Raw genomic sequence first — 19,042 nt, forward strand, 5'->3', positions numbered from 1 at the left:
TATTAAATTGTTAAATATTTGGTGGGATTTATCAGTGAAGCCATCTGATCTGCTGAGATTTTCTCTCTTATTGAGTCAGTTCTGGAGTTAGTTGTTGTGTTTCTAGAAACTTTTCCATTTCATCTAGGCTACTAAATTTGTTGGTATACCACTGTTCATAATAATCTCTGATAAACCTTTTTTTATTTCTTACAAAATCATTTCAGATTTTAGTGATTCAAATATATTTTTTTTCTTCATCAATCTAGTTCTTCAATTTTGTGGATCCCCTGCCAATTCTACAAAGAACCAACTTCTTTTTTTTTTGGTACTGGGAAGTGAGCCCAGGGGCACTTTACTGAGCTATATCCCAGCCCTTTTAATTTTTATTTTGAGACAGGGTCTTGTGAAGTTGTGTAGGGCCCCACTAAATTGCTGAGGCTCCCAAGTTGCTGGGCTATAAGCATACATCATCATGCTTGGCTCCTAGCCAGCAAGGTTCTTTCTCCTTTTGTATTTACCTATTATTAATTCATGTATCTTTTATGTTGTATTTGTGTCATATTTAAAAATAAAGTTTAAGGAGAATTAAGAATTTTTGTTCAATAAAAGATATAATTAATAAAGCCAAAAAGCAACTGAGTGGAAATAGATATTTGCTATATATGCATTTGAGAAAAAATTCATATCTAGAACTGTGAAGAATTTCTGTGAATAAATAAAAAGATAGCTCAACAATAAAATAGATTCCTTTAACAGGCACTTCATAAAAAGAGCAGAATCAAATGGACAATAATCATAGGAAAATAGATTCAATATACAGTTATCAGCAAAGAGATTAAAGCCACATTCATAGCTAAGATGAATATTATCTATAACAATTTGTCAATATCTACTAAGCTGAACATATTCCAATCCTATAAATCACTCCCAGTAATATACTCAAGAGAAATATATACAGATAATCAGTAAAGTGCACGAACAAGATTGCTATTAACAACACTTTTTATTATTAGCCTGAACTGGTAACTACCCCAAAGTCTTGTCAACAACAAAATGGAGAAGTAAATTATGGCATATTCATTGTAGTGGAATACTATATAGCAATGAGAATGAGTTAAAATTATATATAATGGGGATAAATCTCACAAATGTAATGCTGAACAAAAGAATCCAGAAACAAAAAAGTACATATTCTGTGGTTGCATTTATGTAAAGTACAAAGACAGACAAAATTAATGAATAGTGTTGGAAGTCTGGAAAGGTGTTAACTTTGGTAAGGAGGGTGAATAGGAAGGTATATAGGAGCTCCTGGGATACTAATAATGTTCTATTTTTTTAATCTGGGTAATGGTTACACAGATGTATTCATTTTGTGAAAAGTCAATAATCTATGCATTTATGATTTTGCATCTTTCTGTATTTATATTTGTGTAATGTGTTTTTAAAAAGGAGTATGGGAGGGTCTGAACTGTTGATATCACGCCACTGATTGAGGAATCTAATTGGTCTTCCAATTCTTTCTATTTGATTTCTAGAAAACAAAAGTAAGGGTAATAACTAATAGAATAGAAGTTGAAAGTAAAGCTTTCAACTGATAAATGGGGAAAGTGAGTGGACAGAAGGATGTACAACAAAATACATTCCTTTAATTGAGTACTCTTTCTTCCTCTGCCTTGGTTCTCTATTAAAGCTTAACCCATTACATCCCAAGTAAATATATCAACAAAATTGATACAGGCACATTAAAATAAGTTGCAAATCAAATTCTAGAACTAATACATGTTATAATATTAGTATTATTTTATTATAATCATTATAATTATATTCTTTTTGTAATGATTATATTGTATATTATTTACTATATTTAAATCATGTTCTATAATTATATTGTACATTATATACTCTGCTTAAATTTTCATAGTGTTCCATATATGAGGATGATGGCACAAAATGGATTAAACAGTGCTATGAACTATGTTAGAAAACACTGAGTTTATTAGATAATTTTTCAAAGGACAGATTATGGTGCCTTTACTCTAGTTGTATGAATTCTTAGTTCCTTTTGGAATGGAACCCACTACCCTGGAGTGCTGAAGTGAGCAACAAGAAAGAGTAACTCATTTAAGTTGTTTTTTCCTGAAGGTATCCTCCAGACCCTCTTCTAACATCGATCCAGGCAACTATGTTGAAGTGAATGATTCACTCACCCATCTACCCTCTAAAGTGGTGATACAAGACATTACTATGGAGCTACACTGTCCACTTTGTAACGACTGGTTCCGTGATCCACTGATGCTAAGCTGTGGTCACAACTTCTGCCAAATCTGTATCCAAAACTTTTGGAAGCTGCAAGCAAAGGAAACCTTCTGTCCTGAGTGTAAGATGCTATGTCAATATAGCAACTGTACATTTAACCTTGTGCTGGAGAAGCTGGTGGAAAAGATTAAGAAGCTTCCACTACTCAAAGGCCATCCACAGTGCCCAGAGCATGGAGAGAACCTGAAACTGTTCAGTAAGCCAGATGGGAAGTTGATCTGCTTTCAATGTAAGGATGCACGGTTATCTCCGGAGCAGTCTAAGGAATTCCTGCAAATCTCTGATGCTGTTCGTTTCTTTACGGTGTGTGGGCCTTGGCCTTGAGCAATCTCTTAGGAAAGCTAGGAAAAATCTTTTGTAGGACTGCTTCTGTCTTCCAACTTCATCTCTTTATTTAAATAATAATGAGAAAGCTCGTGTTTTGTAAAGTTCTTTCTGTAAAGTTACTGCTTATAGGAAAGAAACAGTTGAGGAATTCTGGCTGACTCCCTCAGTCACATGCTGTATAGAATGTGAGTGTATAAGATATTACTCTTGTTATAGAAGGTTTGAAATTTGGTCAATTTTAAGATTAATATAGCAACAGAAGAAATATAAGAAAGTCTACTATAGATAGTTAAATTTTGTCACATTTGTAATTCTTAAATGTTTAGAATTTCCGAAGGGATTAGAGAAAGCTGATATAGGAGATGTATTGTAAAAGAAAAGGACATGACTTTAACTGGGAAATAATTTGGCTTTGGATGGGCAGAAGGAATAAACAAATGTTCTAACAATGTAAGTAAAAATATAGATGGTGAGAACAGTGCAAATAGAGTGAAAAAATGGGGAGTTCTATTATCTACTTCAAATCTCCATGACTAGCTAATAAGAAAGCAAAACTAAGTTTTTCTGCTGCTTGTAATTTTATTCACAATTATTGAAAGAGACAGGAACTATGCTACAGGTGAAGGGAAAGAGATTTGCAGCAAGAGCTTGCTTTTCCCCAGCCCACTAAGGTTTTGGGAATATCCTTATGGCCTTTCATCTCTCAAGCTGGTATAGGTTAATTCTGTTTGGTGTTCCTAGGATGAGCTTGCCGTCCATCAGAGTCAACTGGAAACAACCCTGAAGGATCTTCAGTCTCTGAAAGCCATGCAGAAGGATGCTATTGCTGCTTACAAGGTGAGAAGCAGGGTAGAGTGTTATGAGATAGAACTAGAATACACCCTGGTAACTTCAGCTGCATAAGTGCAAATGTATATATTTTATATGTATATAAAATCTATATACTAAATGGCACTTGGGGTATAGAACTGGAAAACTGACACTGTGTAGATAATGTTAAGTATTTTAAACTTCATCTTCTGAATAATGAGAAGACATTAAAGGATTTTAAACAGGACATGATTTCAACTTATTTTGAAATATCTTTGATAGCTGCAAGGAGAATGGATTGGAAAGGGGCAATGACAACGACAATAGTTAGAAGAAGGCAGTGGTCCCAGAGAATGATGGAAGTGACTTGGACTATAAAGGCAGTGAAGATGCAGAGAAATGAACAGCTTGAGCATGTTTATTTGGGGACAAAAGTATCTGTGGTGATTGATTAGATGTGAGGGGGTGAATGGAGATATCAAATAGGCAGATGGATATAGGAATCTGGAGCTCAGAAGCTGGTTTATTTTGGAGATGTCATCATTAGATGTCAGCATTTTCCACAGGTGGGAAAGGATGTTGCCTAGAAAGAAAGTGTAGAATGGGAAGGTGAATGAACCTTGGACAGAATATCAAGTAATTCTAAGACTTGGTTAGAGGAAGTGGAATCAATAAGACTGAAAAATGGTGATGAGAAAGGTAAAAAGGAAACTGGAAAAGTGTGAGCTAGAAGAGAGAGAGGGAGTTAAGACTATTTTAAGAGTGCAATAATGATGGCCAGATGCAGTGGCATGCTCCTGTAATCCCATCTACTCAGGAGGTTGAGGCAGGACTCCAAGTTTGAGGCCAGTCTCAGAAACTTAGCAAGATTTGTCTCAAAATAAAAAGGGCTGGGGAAATAGCTTGGTGGTAGAGTCCACCTGGGTTCAATTCCTAGTATCACAAAAAAGTGCAATAATGATAGACATAGAGTCTAAGTTGGATAAGAGGGCACATGAAAATAGAAATTTATGAACAGTAATGGAGGTGTTGCTGAATACAAAGTTTTAATGAGATTCAATAGCTGTTGCAATAGGGGTACCTGAGTAAGTGAGTTTGGAGTATAAAAAGTTATTTTGGAGATGGTGCAATTGCTGGGAATGAAAAGATTCTAGGTGTGACTATGGGAATAAGTAGATAAAGCTATAAATCATTAGAAATGAGGAGGGTGAGGAACTGAGAAATCAGTATGTCAGATGGTTGGTTCACCTGTGAAGAGGTTGAAATCACCCAAGAAAAGAAGTACGAGTGTGGTGGTTGTTAATTTCAGTGCTTCACACATTGCTCATATCCTGTTTCTTCTACATTGTCTTGGCAGCAGGAGTGGCATCTCCTCAGTTCTGGTTTCTAGATAAGGAGAGTTCTTACGGGCCTCTAATGGTCTCGGTCTAATAACACTACTTGGTAGATATTGTTTTACCAATAAAGAAGGTATTCTTATTCATTCTATAATGTTTGACTAATTCCCAAATACTCACCATCCCATCATTGCAATGAGAACCGAGAGACCACTTTTGGCTATTTCATCCTGACCTATTAAACTGACCAGGAAAAAAAGGAGTAAGTCTCCTAAAAGGCTCCTTTGAGTAGGGCTGAAATGTTGACACTCAGCAGCCATTTATATGCATTTTTCTGCTGTGGTATTTCCCCAAGTTGTGCTAGTGTTGGTGTGGGTCCCCATCCCCAAGTGCTAGTCTCAGTAATAACCATGGTGATGATAATGGAGATTTCCAGGAAAACAAGATACATCTGCAGCAACATGTGTCCTTGGAGTTTCTAAAGCTGCATCAGTTCCTGCACAGCAAAGAAAAGGACCTTCTAAGTGACCTCCGGGAAGAGGGAAAAGCCTTGAATGAAGAGATGGAGATGAATCTGAACCAGCTTCAGGAGCAGTGTCTACTTGCCAAAGATATGTTGGTGAGCATTCAGACACGGCTGGAACAGCAGAACTCCTTCGATTTCCTCAAAGTGAGACTCCATAACAACCCCATTATGGGTACATTTAAGAGGGTGGAAGAGGGTTGTGAAGGTTGCAGTTGTGGCTTTTCATGATCAAGGGAAAACAAAACAGACTACTGTAGTGCTTTTAAGATTCTCTGAGAGAAAAGCAGGAGTCTACTTTTGCTTTATGCTCAGCAGGAAGCTTTAGTTTCATGCTCCAAAACAAGGGAATAAAATCCAATTAATAGGGCTAGGGTTGTGATTCAGTGGTGGAGCGCTTGCCTAGCCTGCATGAGGCACTGGATTCAATTCTCAGCACTGCATATATATGATTAAAAATAGGGCTGGGGATGTGGCTCAAGCGGTAGCACGTTTGCCTGGCATGCGTGCGGCCCAGGTTCGATCCTCAGCACCACATACAAACAAAGATGTTGTGTCCACCGAAAACTAAAAAAATAAATATTAAAAAAAAAAATTCTCTCTCTCTCTCTCTCTCTCTCTCTTTAAAAAAAAAGAATTCTAGAAAATTAGAGCAAGGAAAGGGCAGTTTATCCTGGGTTAGATTGGGAATGCAGAACAGAAAAAAGCATTGGAGGATGAAAGGAATCCTTGGAGCTGAGAAGGGGACCATCTGCACAGAACCCCAATATTTTTTTAATACTTTTATTTATTTGTTTATTCATTTATTTTTTATGTGGTGCCCGGGAAACGAACCCAGTGCCTCATGCATGCAAGGCAAGCGCTCTACCACTGAGCCACAATCACGGCCAGGACCCCAATATTGATGATCAAATTTTGGTGATAGTCAGAATATTGCAGAAATTTTTGGAGGTGATAAATGAGCATTTGACTTCTCTTTCTCCTTTCTTCTTTTAGGACATCTCAAATCTCTTGGATAGGTAAGTGTTTCCCTATGGTACTCTTTCTACTTTTCTTTAGTCCTTATAGAATGTCTAAGAATAAATGATTTTTGTCTCTCACAGTTTGGAGCAAGGAACAAGGGCGCTGGCACCAAGAGAACTTATCTCCAGAAAGCTGAACCCAGGCCATTTCAAAGGTCCTCTCCAGTACATGATGTGGAGAGAAATGCAGTCCACTCTCACTCCAGGTATCAGTGGTTAGGAACTATTGGTTCCTAGGGCTCCTAATGTATGGTTCAATTGTGGAACCTCTTTGGCTCTAATTAGTTCTTTAGTCTGAGGCAGGAGGAAGGGTGGAATTAGCCAATAGAAAGCTAGCTGGTATTGACTGAATTTCTTCTGTTGCTATGATATAAGAATGTATGATTTTGAACTGGTAAATAGGTAAGTGGTCTATCATATGTGGCGACAAAATTTTATCTTGTTTTGCTAAATCAAGGTTTCTTTGCCCTAAAGGAGGAGGTTTTCTTTGCATATTTGTTGTATTTACATAGGGTCTTTACAAGTCCTCTTGTGTTTGATGTTCATAATATAGAGTATAACATTTTAGAAGATTGTGTAGAGATATTCAGTGCTTCAGAAGAAAACAGATAATTTTAATAAATGTGTCTGAAGGAGACTAGGTTTCTTTTATTCCTGAAGATATCAAAGGATTGAGCAGGATAGAAATACACAAATGGCATTTCAAGTACATTAAATAGTGTTCCAAATTAAAAAAAAAGCTTTATAGAAATGAAGTTTTAATAGGATTTATATAGAGACATTATTATTATTGTTTTTAGTTATTAATTTCATTAAAATCACAAATCTATCCGTGTTAATTTTTCCAGGTAATTGACATTGAAAAAAATCAACTTTATTGCAGTAAAATTAACACAGAGAAAATTCACCAATTTTACATACATTACACTCAGAGTACAATTTGATGAGTTTTGACAAACATATGCACTTTTATAAATATCACCATAATCAAAATATAGAAAATCTCTCTCACCTCAAAAAGGTTTCCACATGCCATTTTGCAATCAATTTCTTCCTTATAACCATCAACCCAATACTCACTTATCTGCTTTATTCACCTTAAATGTATCTTTTTCTAATTTTTCATATAAGTGAAATCACTTATGCATCTTATTTTTTGCACTTAGCATAATGCTTTCTGACATTTATGTTCTTGCATGTGTCAATAATTGTGGTTTTTTTTTTTTTGATATATCACAATTTGCTTAATTATTCATCAACCGATGGACATTTGGGTAGTTTCCAGTTTGGGGATACTATGAATAAAGTTGTGTGAATATGTTTACAAACATTTGTATTTTATTTTCTTTGGGGTAAGTACCTTGTTGTGGGATTTCTGGGTATGTGTTAAGTGTATGATTAATTTTATAAGAAACTACCAAATATTTTTTTTTCTGAAATGGCAGCACCATTTCACATTCCCACCTGCAATAGATGAGAGTTCCAGTTTCTTTACATCTTTGCCAAAACTTGATATTGTCAATCTTTTTCATTTTAACTATTTTATTGGAAGTATAGTATCTCATTGTGTTTTTAATGTGTATATCTCTAATGAGCAATTCTATTGAGCATTTTTTTCATGTGCTTCTTTGTCATTCATGTAAATGCATATATATATATGCATTTAATAAGGGGCGCTTAACCAGTGAGCAACATCCCCAGCCTTTTAAAAAAAACTTTATTTAGATTTATTTATTTTATTTCTTTTTCCATCCTTTTAACTTATTTCTGTTTTTTACATTCTTAAGTATGTTTTAGGTAGCTACATGCAGTTAAGTTTGCTTTTTAAAATTCAATTTGACAATCTCTCCCTTTTACTTTAAGTGTTTTGAGTATTTACATTTAATGTAATTCATATGATTTTTGTTTAAATCTACCACCTATCTTTTGTTCTTTAGACATGCCTTCTTTGGGATGGAGTGCCTTTTATTTTTCCTTTTCATCATCTTATTGGTTTATTATTTGTACTTCTTTGTTTTTTAATATATAAATTTCTTTAGAATTTTACAGTATACATCTTTAACTTATTCCATTACACTTTTTGCATTCTACTTTTCCATTCTTTATTCTTTCTGCTATCATTTTTCACATATTTTTTATTTCTATATGTTCCAGATTCCACCTACATTGACTTTTTTTTCTATAAATAGTTAACCTTTTTTTTTTTTTTTTGTAGCACTGGGGATCAAACTCAGAACTTTGGGCATTCTGGGCGAGTACTTTAACTGGGCTTCATCTCCAATTATATTTTAAAAAGATAAAAACATGAAGAAATGTCTTTAAAATTTTTTTTTGTACTTGTAGTAGATGGACAGAATGCCTTTATTTTATTTATTTTTACGTGGTGCTAAGGATTGAACCCAGTGCTTAACACATGCCAGACAAGTGCTCTGTCACTGAGCTATAGCCCTAGCCCTGAAGAAATGTTTTTTATATTTACATATTTATAATTTCTGCTTCATTTCTTTGGGTAGAGACAAATTTCCATCTGCTACATCTTTCCTTCTACTTCCTTTAATAATTTTTATAATGCAAGTATGCTGCATTGTAAAGCTGAATTATCTCAGCTTCTGTCTGAAAAAAGTCCTTATTTTACTATAAGTTTGCAAAAATATTTTCCCTGGAACAGGGTTGATGGATTTCTTTTTCAATACTTTAAGGATGTCACTCTGTTTTCTGACTTGCATAGTTTCTGATTAGATGTCTAATTGTCATTCTTATCTTCATTTTTTGGTATGGGCTTTATTTATTTATTTTTTTGCTACCTTTGTGATTTTCTTTTTGTCACCTTCTTTTGCCAATTTGATTCTCAAGGTGTGATTTTCATTTTCTTTCTTTCTTTTCTTTTTTTTTGGTACCCGGGATTGAACCCAGGGGAACTTAACCACTGAGCCATATCCTCAGCCCTTTTTTGTATTTTATTTAGAGACTGAGTTGCTAAGTGCCTCACTAAGTTGCTGAGGCTGGCTTTGAACTTTCCATTTTCCTGCCTCAGTCTCCTGAGTTGCTGGGATTATAGGAGTGTGCCATCACACCCAGCTCAAGGTGTGATTTTTCTTTTATTTATTCTTCTTCTTGTTCATTGAGACTCTTGAGTTCATAGTTTTCTATGATCTATGAGTTCATAGTTTTCATCAAATAATGAAATAATACCCACTATTTTTTTTCTCTTCCTCCTCCTTTTTTGAAATGGGGATTCACTATGTTGCCTAAACTAGCCTCAAACTCCTGGGATCAAATGATTCTCCTAGTTCAGCCTCCCAAATAGCTGGGACTATAGGTGTACACCACTATGCCCAGCTTCTTCAAATATTTTTTACCACACCCCTTTTTTCCTAAAGAAAATTGTAATTTTACCTATATTAGAAATTTAATGTTGTCAAATTGCCTCATGTCATCAATGCTCATTATTTTTTAGGCCTTTTTCTTCTTATGCTTCATTTTCAATGTTTTCTTTATTCCTATTCAAATTCTTTTGTCCTTTCTTCTGCATGCCTAATTAGTTTATGCTGAACAGGATATTTCTTTCTTATATATATTTCATTTAATTTCTACAAATTTCATTTGGGTCTTTTAATACCTCTGTTTTCTCTCCTCACCATGTTCCTGCTTTCCTCTACATTCTCAGGCAAATAGAAGATATTTACACACTTCAATGTCCTTGTCTACTAATTCTATATTGTCATCAGTTCTGGGCCTGTTTTTATTGCTTGATTTTTCTCCTAACTGTGGGTTATATTTTCCTGCTGCTTTCCATGGCCACTAATTATTTTTATTTTTAATGGGGTTTAGTTTTAGAACACATTTAGATGTGTAAATTTTATAGAAAAATTAAGATGGTAGTAGAGTTCTCACATACTCCTTCCCTCTTTCCTATATTATTACCCCCTTACATTTAATGATATGTATTTTTATAACTAATGAACCAAAATCAATATGTTTTTACTAACTAAAATCCAGTTTCTTTAGACTTCCTTAGTTTTTTTTAAACATTTATTTTTTAGTTGTACACAATACCTTTATTTTGTTTTTATTTTTATGTGGTGCTGAGGATCGAACCCAGGGCCTCGCACGTGCTAGGTAAGCGCTCTACTGCTGAGCCACAACCCCAGCCCGCAACTTCCTTAGTTTTTACCTAATGTTATTTTTTGTTTCAGGTTTCCATCTAAGATGCTACACTATATGTAGGTGTTATGTTTCTTTAGGCTTCTTTTTGGAAGTGACAGTTTCTCAGACTTTTTTTTTTTTTTGAGGAGTACTGGGTGTATGTTTTGTAGGATGCCACACTATTGCTTTTACTTAATGGTTTTTTTCTTATGATAAATCAGACAGGTTCTGAGTTATTGTGAAAAAGACAACAGCAGTAAAAGTGTCATTTTCCTCACTTCATATCTAGCACACACACTGTCAATAGGATTTATGACTGCACATGGCTGAGTAAGTGTTTGGCAGGTTTCTTCACTATAAAGTTACTTTCTTTTCTTCCTTCCATACTGTACACAATGGAAGGCAGTCACTATGTGTAGCCCACACTTAAGGAGTGAATAATTATGCTTTCCCCTCCTTGAGGGTGAAGAATCTACATAAGTTATTTGGAATTATGCTGAATGGGAGTCTTATCTCTTCTGGATGCTTTGGATGCCAAATATTATGAATTTTATATTGAAGTTTTGCCTTTTTTTTAAGTAGTTCTTTAGGTTATATTGGATTTAATTCTGGCATATAGTCAAGTTACATGAAATCTTTTTGTTCCTTTTAAGGCTTTATTTAAACTTTGATAGAATGGTTCAAGAACAGTCTTTCATCTAGGGCTAATTTAGCTCATTTTCTATGGTAACTCCCCTCCATTCTGGCTTGCAAGACTGAAAACCATTCTCAATCTTGTGTGAGCTTCAGAAATTGTTCAGCCTATTGATTTTGAGAGATTCTTTTTACACCCTATACAAGTGCAGACCAGTACTCAGCTGTATCTTTGAGGGATATTCAAAGTTCTCTGTGTAGTTCCCTCTTCTATGTTACTCTGTCCAGCAAATTCTAGCTGCCTTGATATAACAGTGATTTCTTCTTGTACGCTTTGCCCTGCAAAGTCAGACCTCATTTTTAGCAATCGTTTAAAGTGAAAACTGATTTTTACTTTTTCATCTAAGAAAATAAAATGGGATATATTTAAAACATGACCATTTATTTACTTATTTATTTGGGATGGAACCCAGAGCCTTGCACATTCTAGGCAAGTGCTCTATTACTGAGTTACATCCTCAGCTCTTTTAAATTTTATTTTGAGATGGGAACTTACCAAATTGCTGAGACTGGCCTCAAACTTGGGATCATCCTGCCTCAGCCTCCTGAGTGGCTGGGATTATTACAGCCCATCATGCCTGGCTTATTACAATCTTATTATAATGCTTTATTCATTTATATATTCTTCCCTTATACAGAGTGGGAGACTTTTTTTCCTATGGTAACTGTGGTCAGGCCTTGGTAAAATATACTTTAAACAAGGAAAGAAAGAACATATACATTTAAGAATGGAGTTCTTAATAGAAAACACCAACAGATGAAGGGCAGTGAAATCCGTCAAAGAGGCTGAGGAGTTCTAGCAGGAGAAATAAAAGGAAAATCACAAAACAAGGTTAACATGGAATCTATGGAAAGAATGTTAAGGAGAAGTGAGTGGTCATTAAGCCAAATTCAGAGACAATAATTAAGAAAGTAATTGGAAAAATAAATGTTTGAATCAACTATCAGAGACTTGGATACGGACAATTTCAAGAGTGGAAATGGGTAGAAATTGTGTTATTAAGGAGTGAGTTGGAAACGAGCCAGTAGTGATCACTCATGAGAAGTTTGACTAAGGGAAGGTGAGTATAGCAGTGTAAAAGTTTTTTTTTTCTTTTTTTTTTTTTGCATGTGTATGGTGAGTAGTGGGGTGCTTGGGATTGATCCTAGGGTATCCACACATGCCTTGGAAGTACTCTATCACTGAGCTACATCCCCAGCTCCAAAGAGTATTTTTAAAACATGCTAAGGAGGAGTATCCTTGTAGAAAGACAAAAATCAAGGGTACAAGAAAGGACATAATAGGTGGAAATAGGGAATATTGAGTGAGAGTTAAGGCAGAGAGGGGTATTGACCTTCCTCAGTTTCTTCTGGGATAGGAGAAGAGATAAAAATGGTAGAAGCAGACAATTTTGTCAGGGGCTTTTCTGTTTGAATGGGAAAGACAGAGGGATTCTTAAAAGATGTACTTTACTCCTCTGTGAAGTAGAAGATGAAGACTTTGCCTGGGAGGGGATAAGTGGAAGAATAGAAGGTTTGAGGATGGAGTTAAAGATTTGAAATTGCTTTTGTAAAGAATCAGAGAGGAGGGGCTGGGATTGTGGCTCAGCAGTAGAGTGCTCTGCTCACCTAGCACACGCGGAGCCCTGGGTTCGATCCTCAGCACCACATAAAAATAAATAAATAAAACAAAGGTATTGTGTCCGACTACATAAAAAATATATTTTAAAAAATCAGAGAGGATTTTATTTGGTAAATAAAGGGTTTCTAGGCAGTATTGATGGTCATGCTCTGAGTGAAAATAATGAGTTTGTAGTAGTTTCTGTATGCATACTCTTGTGATTTTTCTCCTGTAGTAGTCAGAAGCTGGGATGTGAATTTGAATGGCAGGATAGATCCAGGGTTGAAGAGTTGCATAGTGGATGCTACAGGAGCAGAAGAAGATAAAAAGTATTAAGGTTATAGGCAATAAAGCAACCAAAGCTGAGCTGTTCAGAGAGGATTTTATGCCAGAAAGCATAGTTTAGGATGCCATGAGAAAAAAGGAACTAGAGAGGTTCATGAAATTAAGTGATGGGTTATAAGGAGAGATGAGAGTGAGAAAGCTCAAGAAATAAAAGATTGGAATATCTGAATTTAAGATTTAGAGAAGGAATTGATCCCAATGACTACATGATGTGAAATTTGATCACTGATATGGATAGCTGAAGTAGAATGAAGTGAGTCCCTAGGAGTTAAGTCAAGAACTTTCAAAGATGGAAGAATGGTGGCTATATCCAAGAGATATAGGCTGGATTTGGGGTAGAGAAGTAAAATTGACCCAAAGTTCAGGGAGTTCCAGGAAGTTTGTTTATAATAGCATCAAACAGAGGGTTGTAAAAATAGAATGACAATAATCTACAATGAAGAGTGATTTTTACATGAGGATGAACAATAAAGTAGTAGTCTAGAAGTGGCCATGGTGGCTACTGGATCTATGGCACCTGATTTAAAGAATGAATAGTGCTGTGAAAGCTATATTTTTTTGGGGGGAAGAACCATCAAGTTTCTATTAAAGCAAAGAGATGATGAGAGAATTCTATAAATTGAGGTTATAAGAAAGTTAGTTAAGGAAAGAGTTCCAAAGGGCAGAGTAGAAAGAGTTCGGTGAGAGCACTGAGAAGATATGTGAAAGGAGGGGAAGCAAAGCACAGCATAATAGGATAAGAGTCAGGAGAAGACCAATCATCAGAGGGGTGTTTACATTCTTCATGTTAGCTAAGGATAACATGATTACAAAGACATGGTAGAATTAGTTGGTGTTAAGTTTCCAAATGGAATTTTTTTGGGGGGGCGGGTACTGGGGATTGAATTCTGGGGCACTCGACCATTGAGCCATATCCTCAGTCCTATTTTGTATTTTTTTTTTTATTTAGAGATAGGGTCTCACTGAATTGCTTAGCACCTCACATTTGCTGAGGCTGGCTTTGAACTCATGATCCTCCTGCCTCAGCCTCCCCAGCCACTGGGATTACAGGCTTGTGCTTCAAATAGAATTTTGATCAAAGTTCATTTATTCATTTAATAAACAGTTACTTGAACACCTAAGAACAGTGTCAAAATTTAAACATAAATGAGGAAGTAAAACAGATGAAGTCTCTGCCTTCCCAAAGGTTACATTCTAGTGACAGAGATGGACAATGAGCTAGTAAATAATTTCACACAATGATAACCACTGTGAAGAAAATAAACCAGGGTACACTCAATAAATAATTTTTTCATGAGAAAATAAAAAGCAGGATAAGTGCATAAACAATAATGGATAGATGAACATCCTGTTTCAGAATGAACAGAGAAAACATCTTTGAGAAGGTAGTTCCCTTCTTCCTACATTGTATTGGGAAAATTTCCAAATGTATAGAAAATTTATAAAATTTGCAAGGAACACCCTATATTTTTAATTGCTTTTATTTTTTAAATACATGACAGAAGAATGCATCACAATTCTTATTTAACATATAGAATACAATTTTTCATATCTCTGTATATAAAGTATGTTCACACCAATTCATGTCTTCATACATGTACTTTGGATAATGATGTCCATCACATTCCACCATCATTGCTAACCCCTGCCCCCTCCTTTCCCCTCCTACCCCTCTGCCCTATCTAGAGGAACACCTCTATCTTTACCTATAACACCTATGATAGATTATTATCAATGTTTTATTGCCTTTTTATGAATAGAGGCCTGAATAATGTGAAGTGAACCATGTGGGGAGAAAGAGTATTCTGGGACAATAGAAGAAAGAAGGTGTAAAGATCCTAAAGTAGAAATGAGTTTGAAATATTCAAGGAACTGCCAAAAGGCAAGGGTGGTTTGATCATAGAAAAAACAAGAGGAAACATGGTGGAGATGAAGTCAGAGATGTGGGTAAATCATGTGTCTTTTATCATCTTTGTAAGGACTATGGATTTCACCTCAGGTGTGACAGGAAGCCTAGGAGTATGTTGAATATAACTGCATTCATGTTGTGAGCAAAATAGGTTGCATATGGGCAAGAATAGAATTAGAAGAGTAAAAAGCTATTGTAGTAGTTCTAGGCTAATGTGTTTATGGAAGTAGTCAGCAGTGTTTAGGCTCAAAATATATTTTGAAGGTGGAGATGACAGAACTTGCTATTAGAGTGAATATGGCATGAGAAGGAAAGAGGACATAGAGCTGACTCCCAGGAGTCTTCAGAGTCAATGCAGGCTGTGAACTAGCTGGAAGTGTCAGAGGCTTAGTGATGAACAGGTTGGGATTTTAAAAGGTTGGTAAGAGGTCTTTCTGGTAACTTCCAAAGAAATTCTAGTCTTCACATTAGAAAGATTAATAACCCAAAGTGCATGGGGATGTATGAGGGAAAGGGGAATCAGCCTATATGGAAAAATTCAGGATTTTTAACACTTCAAAGTCTCTTATTGGAAGGAGAAGTCCTTGGGATAATGGAAAAGACTCAGGCTTTTTTGGTAACAAGGAGTTGCACTTAACTGATCTCACTTTTTTTTTTTTTTTCTTTTTGGTACTGGGGATTGAACTCAGGGGCATTTGATCACTGAGCCAAATCCCTAGCCCTATTTTGTATTTTATTTGGAGACAGGGTCTCCAAATTAGCGCCTTGCTTTTGCTGAGGCTGGCTTTGAAATCGCAATCCTCCTGCCTCAGCCTCCCAAGCTGCTGAGATTGTAGGCGTGCACCACTGCACCCAACAATTGATCTCACTTTTAAGGACAAATAAATCCAACAACAAATATATATATCTATATCTATTATGTTTCCTTTATCAAATTTCATGCCAAGGTCCAGTTGTCTTACATCTGGAATTTGTGTCATCTTCTTACTGATCTGCTTCCAACCCCTCTTCATTTAGAATTTTTTAAAAATAAAAACTGCTGTCCTGTGATTTGTCTAAACCAATACTTGTTAAGCCATTAGTGTTGAAAAGCCAGCTTTTAAAAATTATTTTCAAAAATTTAATTGATATTTAATTTTTTATTTTATTTTTTAAAAATATTTATTTAGTTGTAGATGAACACACAGTATCTTTATTTATTTTTATGTGGTGCTGAGGATCAAACCCAATGCCTCACACATGCGAGGCAAGCGCTTTTACCACTGAGCTACAACTCCAGCCCCCTTGACATTTAATTTTTAATTGTACATATATAGTAGGTACAGTATGATAATTCTGTACATGTACACAATGTTTATGATCAAATCAAGGTAATTCATATATCTGTCTCCTCAGACATTTATACTTTCTGTGTCAGGAACCTTTAAACTCTTCTAGTTATTTTGAAATATATAAAAAATTGTTGTAGCTTATAGTTACCTTGCTGTGCTATTGAACAGTAGGATGAATTCCTCCTATCTAATGGTTCTTTGGGACCTGTTATCCAGCCTCACTCTACCCATTCTCTCCACTACCATTCCTAGTCTCTAGTGACCATTATTCAACTCTACTCCTATGAGATGAATTTTTTTTACCTTTCATGTATTTTTAAAATCTCCACTCTTATCATGGAGTGATATTTCTGTAGGATACAATATAAATTAATTACCTGAAATTGTGAAATTAAAAAATGGTAACAAAGTACAAGATCAATTTTATAATAATTAGGTTCAAGTGACATAAAATTACTGTCAGATTGGCTAATGAAAGTTTCTTAAAATTCACTCTCAATATAGGTATTACCTTGTCCCAGACTGGTAACCACACAATTTGTGGACCACATTCAGAGTAGCCGTGGCATAAACCATTCCAGATATCAGATGTTTCATATATGTTAAGTCAAATATAAAGTTTCTACCACTGACCTCTAACCTCATTTACAGCTCAGTTTTATCTGTCTCTCACTTACAGGTAAGCTCTTACTTCTCTGTTACATGAGCAACTATATTTAACTCCTTTTTATCTGCCTTTGCTTACTCAAAATATCCTACATTTCGTACACATTATATCACAAGTAAAATACTTATTCTCCTTACAAAGCTTTCCTAGGACAACTATATCAAATTTTTACCCATTTGGCATTTGAATTTTTTGTATTTATCAATATAAATTTACATTATTTGTATTATTTCCTATAGTAAAACATAAATTGCTTGAGAGTAAAGCCTAATTTTTACTCTAAATATAAAAATGTATAGAAATAGCAACATGGATACCCAAACATTAAGGAGTATGTAAAATATTGCCTGCTAGGAGTTCATGGACATGGGGAATAAAGTTCTGGTGTCTATGTAAATATGTCTTTTACTATGGGAATTTGCATTCATTCCCTTTTCTCCCCACACCCTGCTTTGTCTTATTTTCTTACTAGGCCTATCTCCATTAACTCTGGACCCTAAAACAGCTCACCCAAATCTGGTGCTATCCAAAAACCGGACGAGTGTGTGGCATGGTGACATTAAGCAGGTAATGCCTGATGATCCAGAGAGATTTGACTCAAGTGTGGCTGTACTTGGCTCAAAAGGCTTTACATCTGGAAAGTGGTACTGGGAAGTAGAAGTGGCAAAGAAGACAAAATGGACAGTTGGAGTTGCAAGAGAATCCATCATTCGGAAGGGCAGCTGTCCTCTAACTCCTGAGCAAGGATTCTGGCTTTTAAGACTAAGGAATCAAACGGATCTAAAGGCTTTGGATTTGCCTTCTTGCAGTCTGAAACTTACTGACAATCTCAACAAGGTGGGCATTTACCTAGATTATGAAGGAGGGCAGGTGTCCTTCTACAATGCTAAGACCTTGACCCACATTTATACCTTCAGTTGCATTTTCACAGAGAAACTTTATCCCTACTTTTGTCCCTGCCTTAATGATGGTGGAGAGAATAAAGAACCATTACATATCTTACATCCACAGAATTAGTCATACTATTGTATAAATTCAGAAAATATTAAAGAAGTATTGAAATAGTTTACCAGTCTCACTGGATTCTCTTCCCAATTATGGGGAACTCTGTAATAATGAAAAGTAGGGTTCTCAAACTGAATTCCATTCTCAGTGTCCTAAATGGATTTCACCGGAGCCTTTCAAGATGACCTTCTACTTCTCTGGAGTCTTCCACAACACAGAAGCCACTCTCCTCTAGTGACCATCATGTTCTTGGTACTGGAGCAAACTGCAACTTGAGTTTGTGGTGCTTGGTAACCCTTTAAAATATGCCCAGGTATACTATCATGATATCATTATTTTCCAGCATAGTGACTCTAGGTTGATTAATTTTCACAATGTGCCTCTTTTTCTTTCTGTTATCTTTTGATAATTTTCATTTCCTTTCTCTTTTAGAAATTTTTACTGTAATCTTAAAAACTTCCTCCAGAGACTTAAAGAAAAAAGAATGAAATGATCTGAATTAGTTTATAATTTTGTATTAAATTTTCTCAGCATACTTTTTAGTCTAATGAATCTCAGACATGTTTTCTTCCTTTCTCAATCCCTTTTTCTGTTTATCTATGTTGAAGGACATTTGTTTTTTTGTGTTGAAATATATTTTAGTATTTCCATCTACTTTTGACTATATCCTTTTTCATCAGTCTTGCTTACAATTTTAATAGCAGCACTTTTTATCTTGATCTCCAATATACTCATCCTTCAGTTTGTTCCTTTCAAGTCTAAAGTTCTTAGTATCCTTGATCTCAGCAGTATTCTCAATGAAATGTCCTTATTTTTCTTTCCTTAGAAATCCCCATCTAAATTTGTTTTGTTTTCTACAGCTAGAAGTTTTGAGAGGACTTTTTAGGACCTGCATTGTTATCCTTCTAAAATTACAAAAAGATTTTTTTTTTTTTGGTAAGGCAAAAGCTGGTGGTCCCATTTGTCTAATGGGAGAAATAATATTATTGATAATATTAATAAAGCATTGGCATATATGACATGCATATA

At 35.3% G+C, this 19,042-nt stretch overlaps 1 protein-coding gene and 1 long non-coding RNA gene across 2 annotated transcripts in view; one reads left to right on the plus strand and one right to left on the minus strand.

Moving 5' to 3' along the window:
• LOC139701352 (uncharacterized) overlaps positions 1 to 19,042 on the minus strand; it is a 32,649-nt gene that overhangs the window by 3,333 nt on the left and 10,274 nt on the right. The gene's annotated exons all lie outside the window — the stretch shown is intronic.
• On the plus strand, positions 1,581 to 18,025 carry Trim69 (tripartite motif containing 69). The gene is made up of 7 exons (XM_071609113.1): positions 1,581 to 1,589; positions 2,125 to 2,601; positions 3,367 to 3,462; positions 5,209 to 5,442; positions 6,292 to 6,314; positions 6,399 to 6,523; positions 17,481 to 18,025. Exons 1-7 carry the CDS (start codon positions 1,581 to 1,583, stop codon positions 18,023 to 18,025), a joined length of 1,509 nt encoding a protein of 502 aa, XP_071465214.1.

Source organism: Marmota flaviventris, chromosome 2 (genome assembly GCF_047511675.1).
Source record: "Marmota flaviventris isolate mMarFla1 chromosome 2, mMarFla1.hap1, whole genome shotgun sequence".
NCBI lineage: Eukaryota > Metazoa > Chordata > Mammalia > Rodentia > Sciuridae > Marmota > Marmota flaviventris.

Coding starts and splice junctions, on each gene's coding strand:
- Trim69 (XM_071609113.1), top strand. Junction 5,443..6,291: donor ACTCCTTCGATTTCCTCAAA/GTGAGACTCCAT, acceptor TTCTTCTTTTAG/GACATCTCAAATCTCTTGGA. Junction 6,524..17,480: donor GCAGTCCACTCTCACTCCAG/GTATCAGTGGTT, acceptor TTTTCTTACTAG/GCCTATCTCCATTAACTCTG.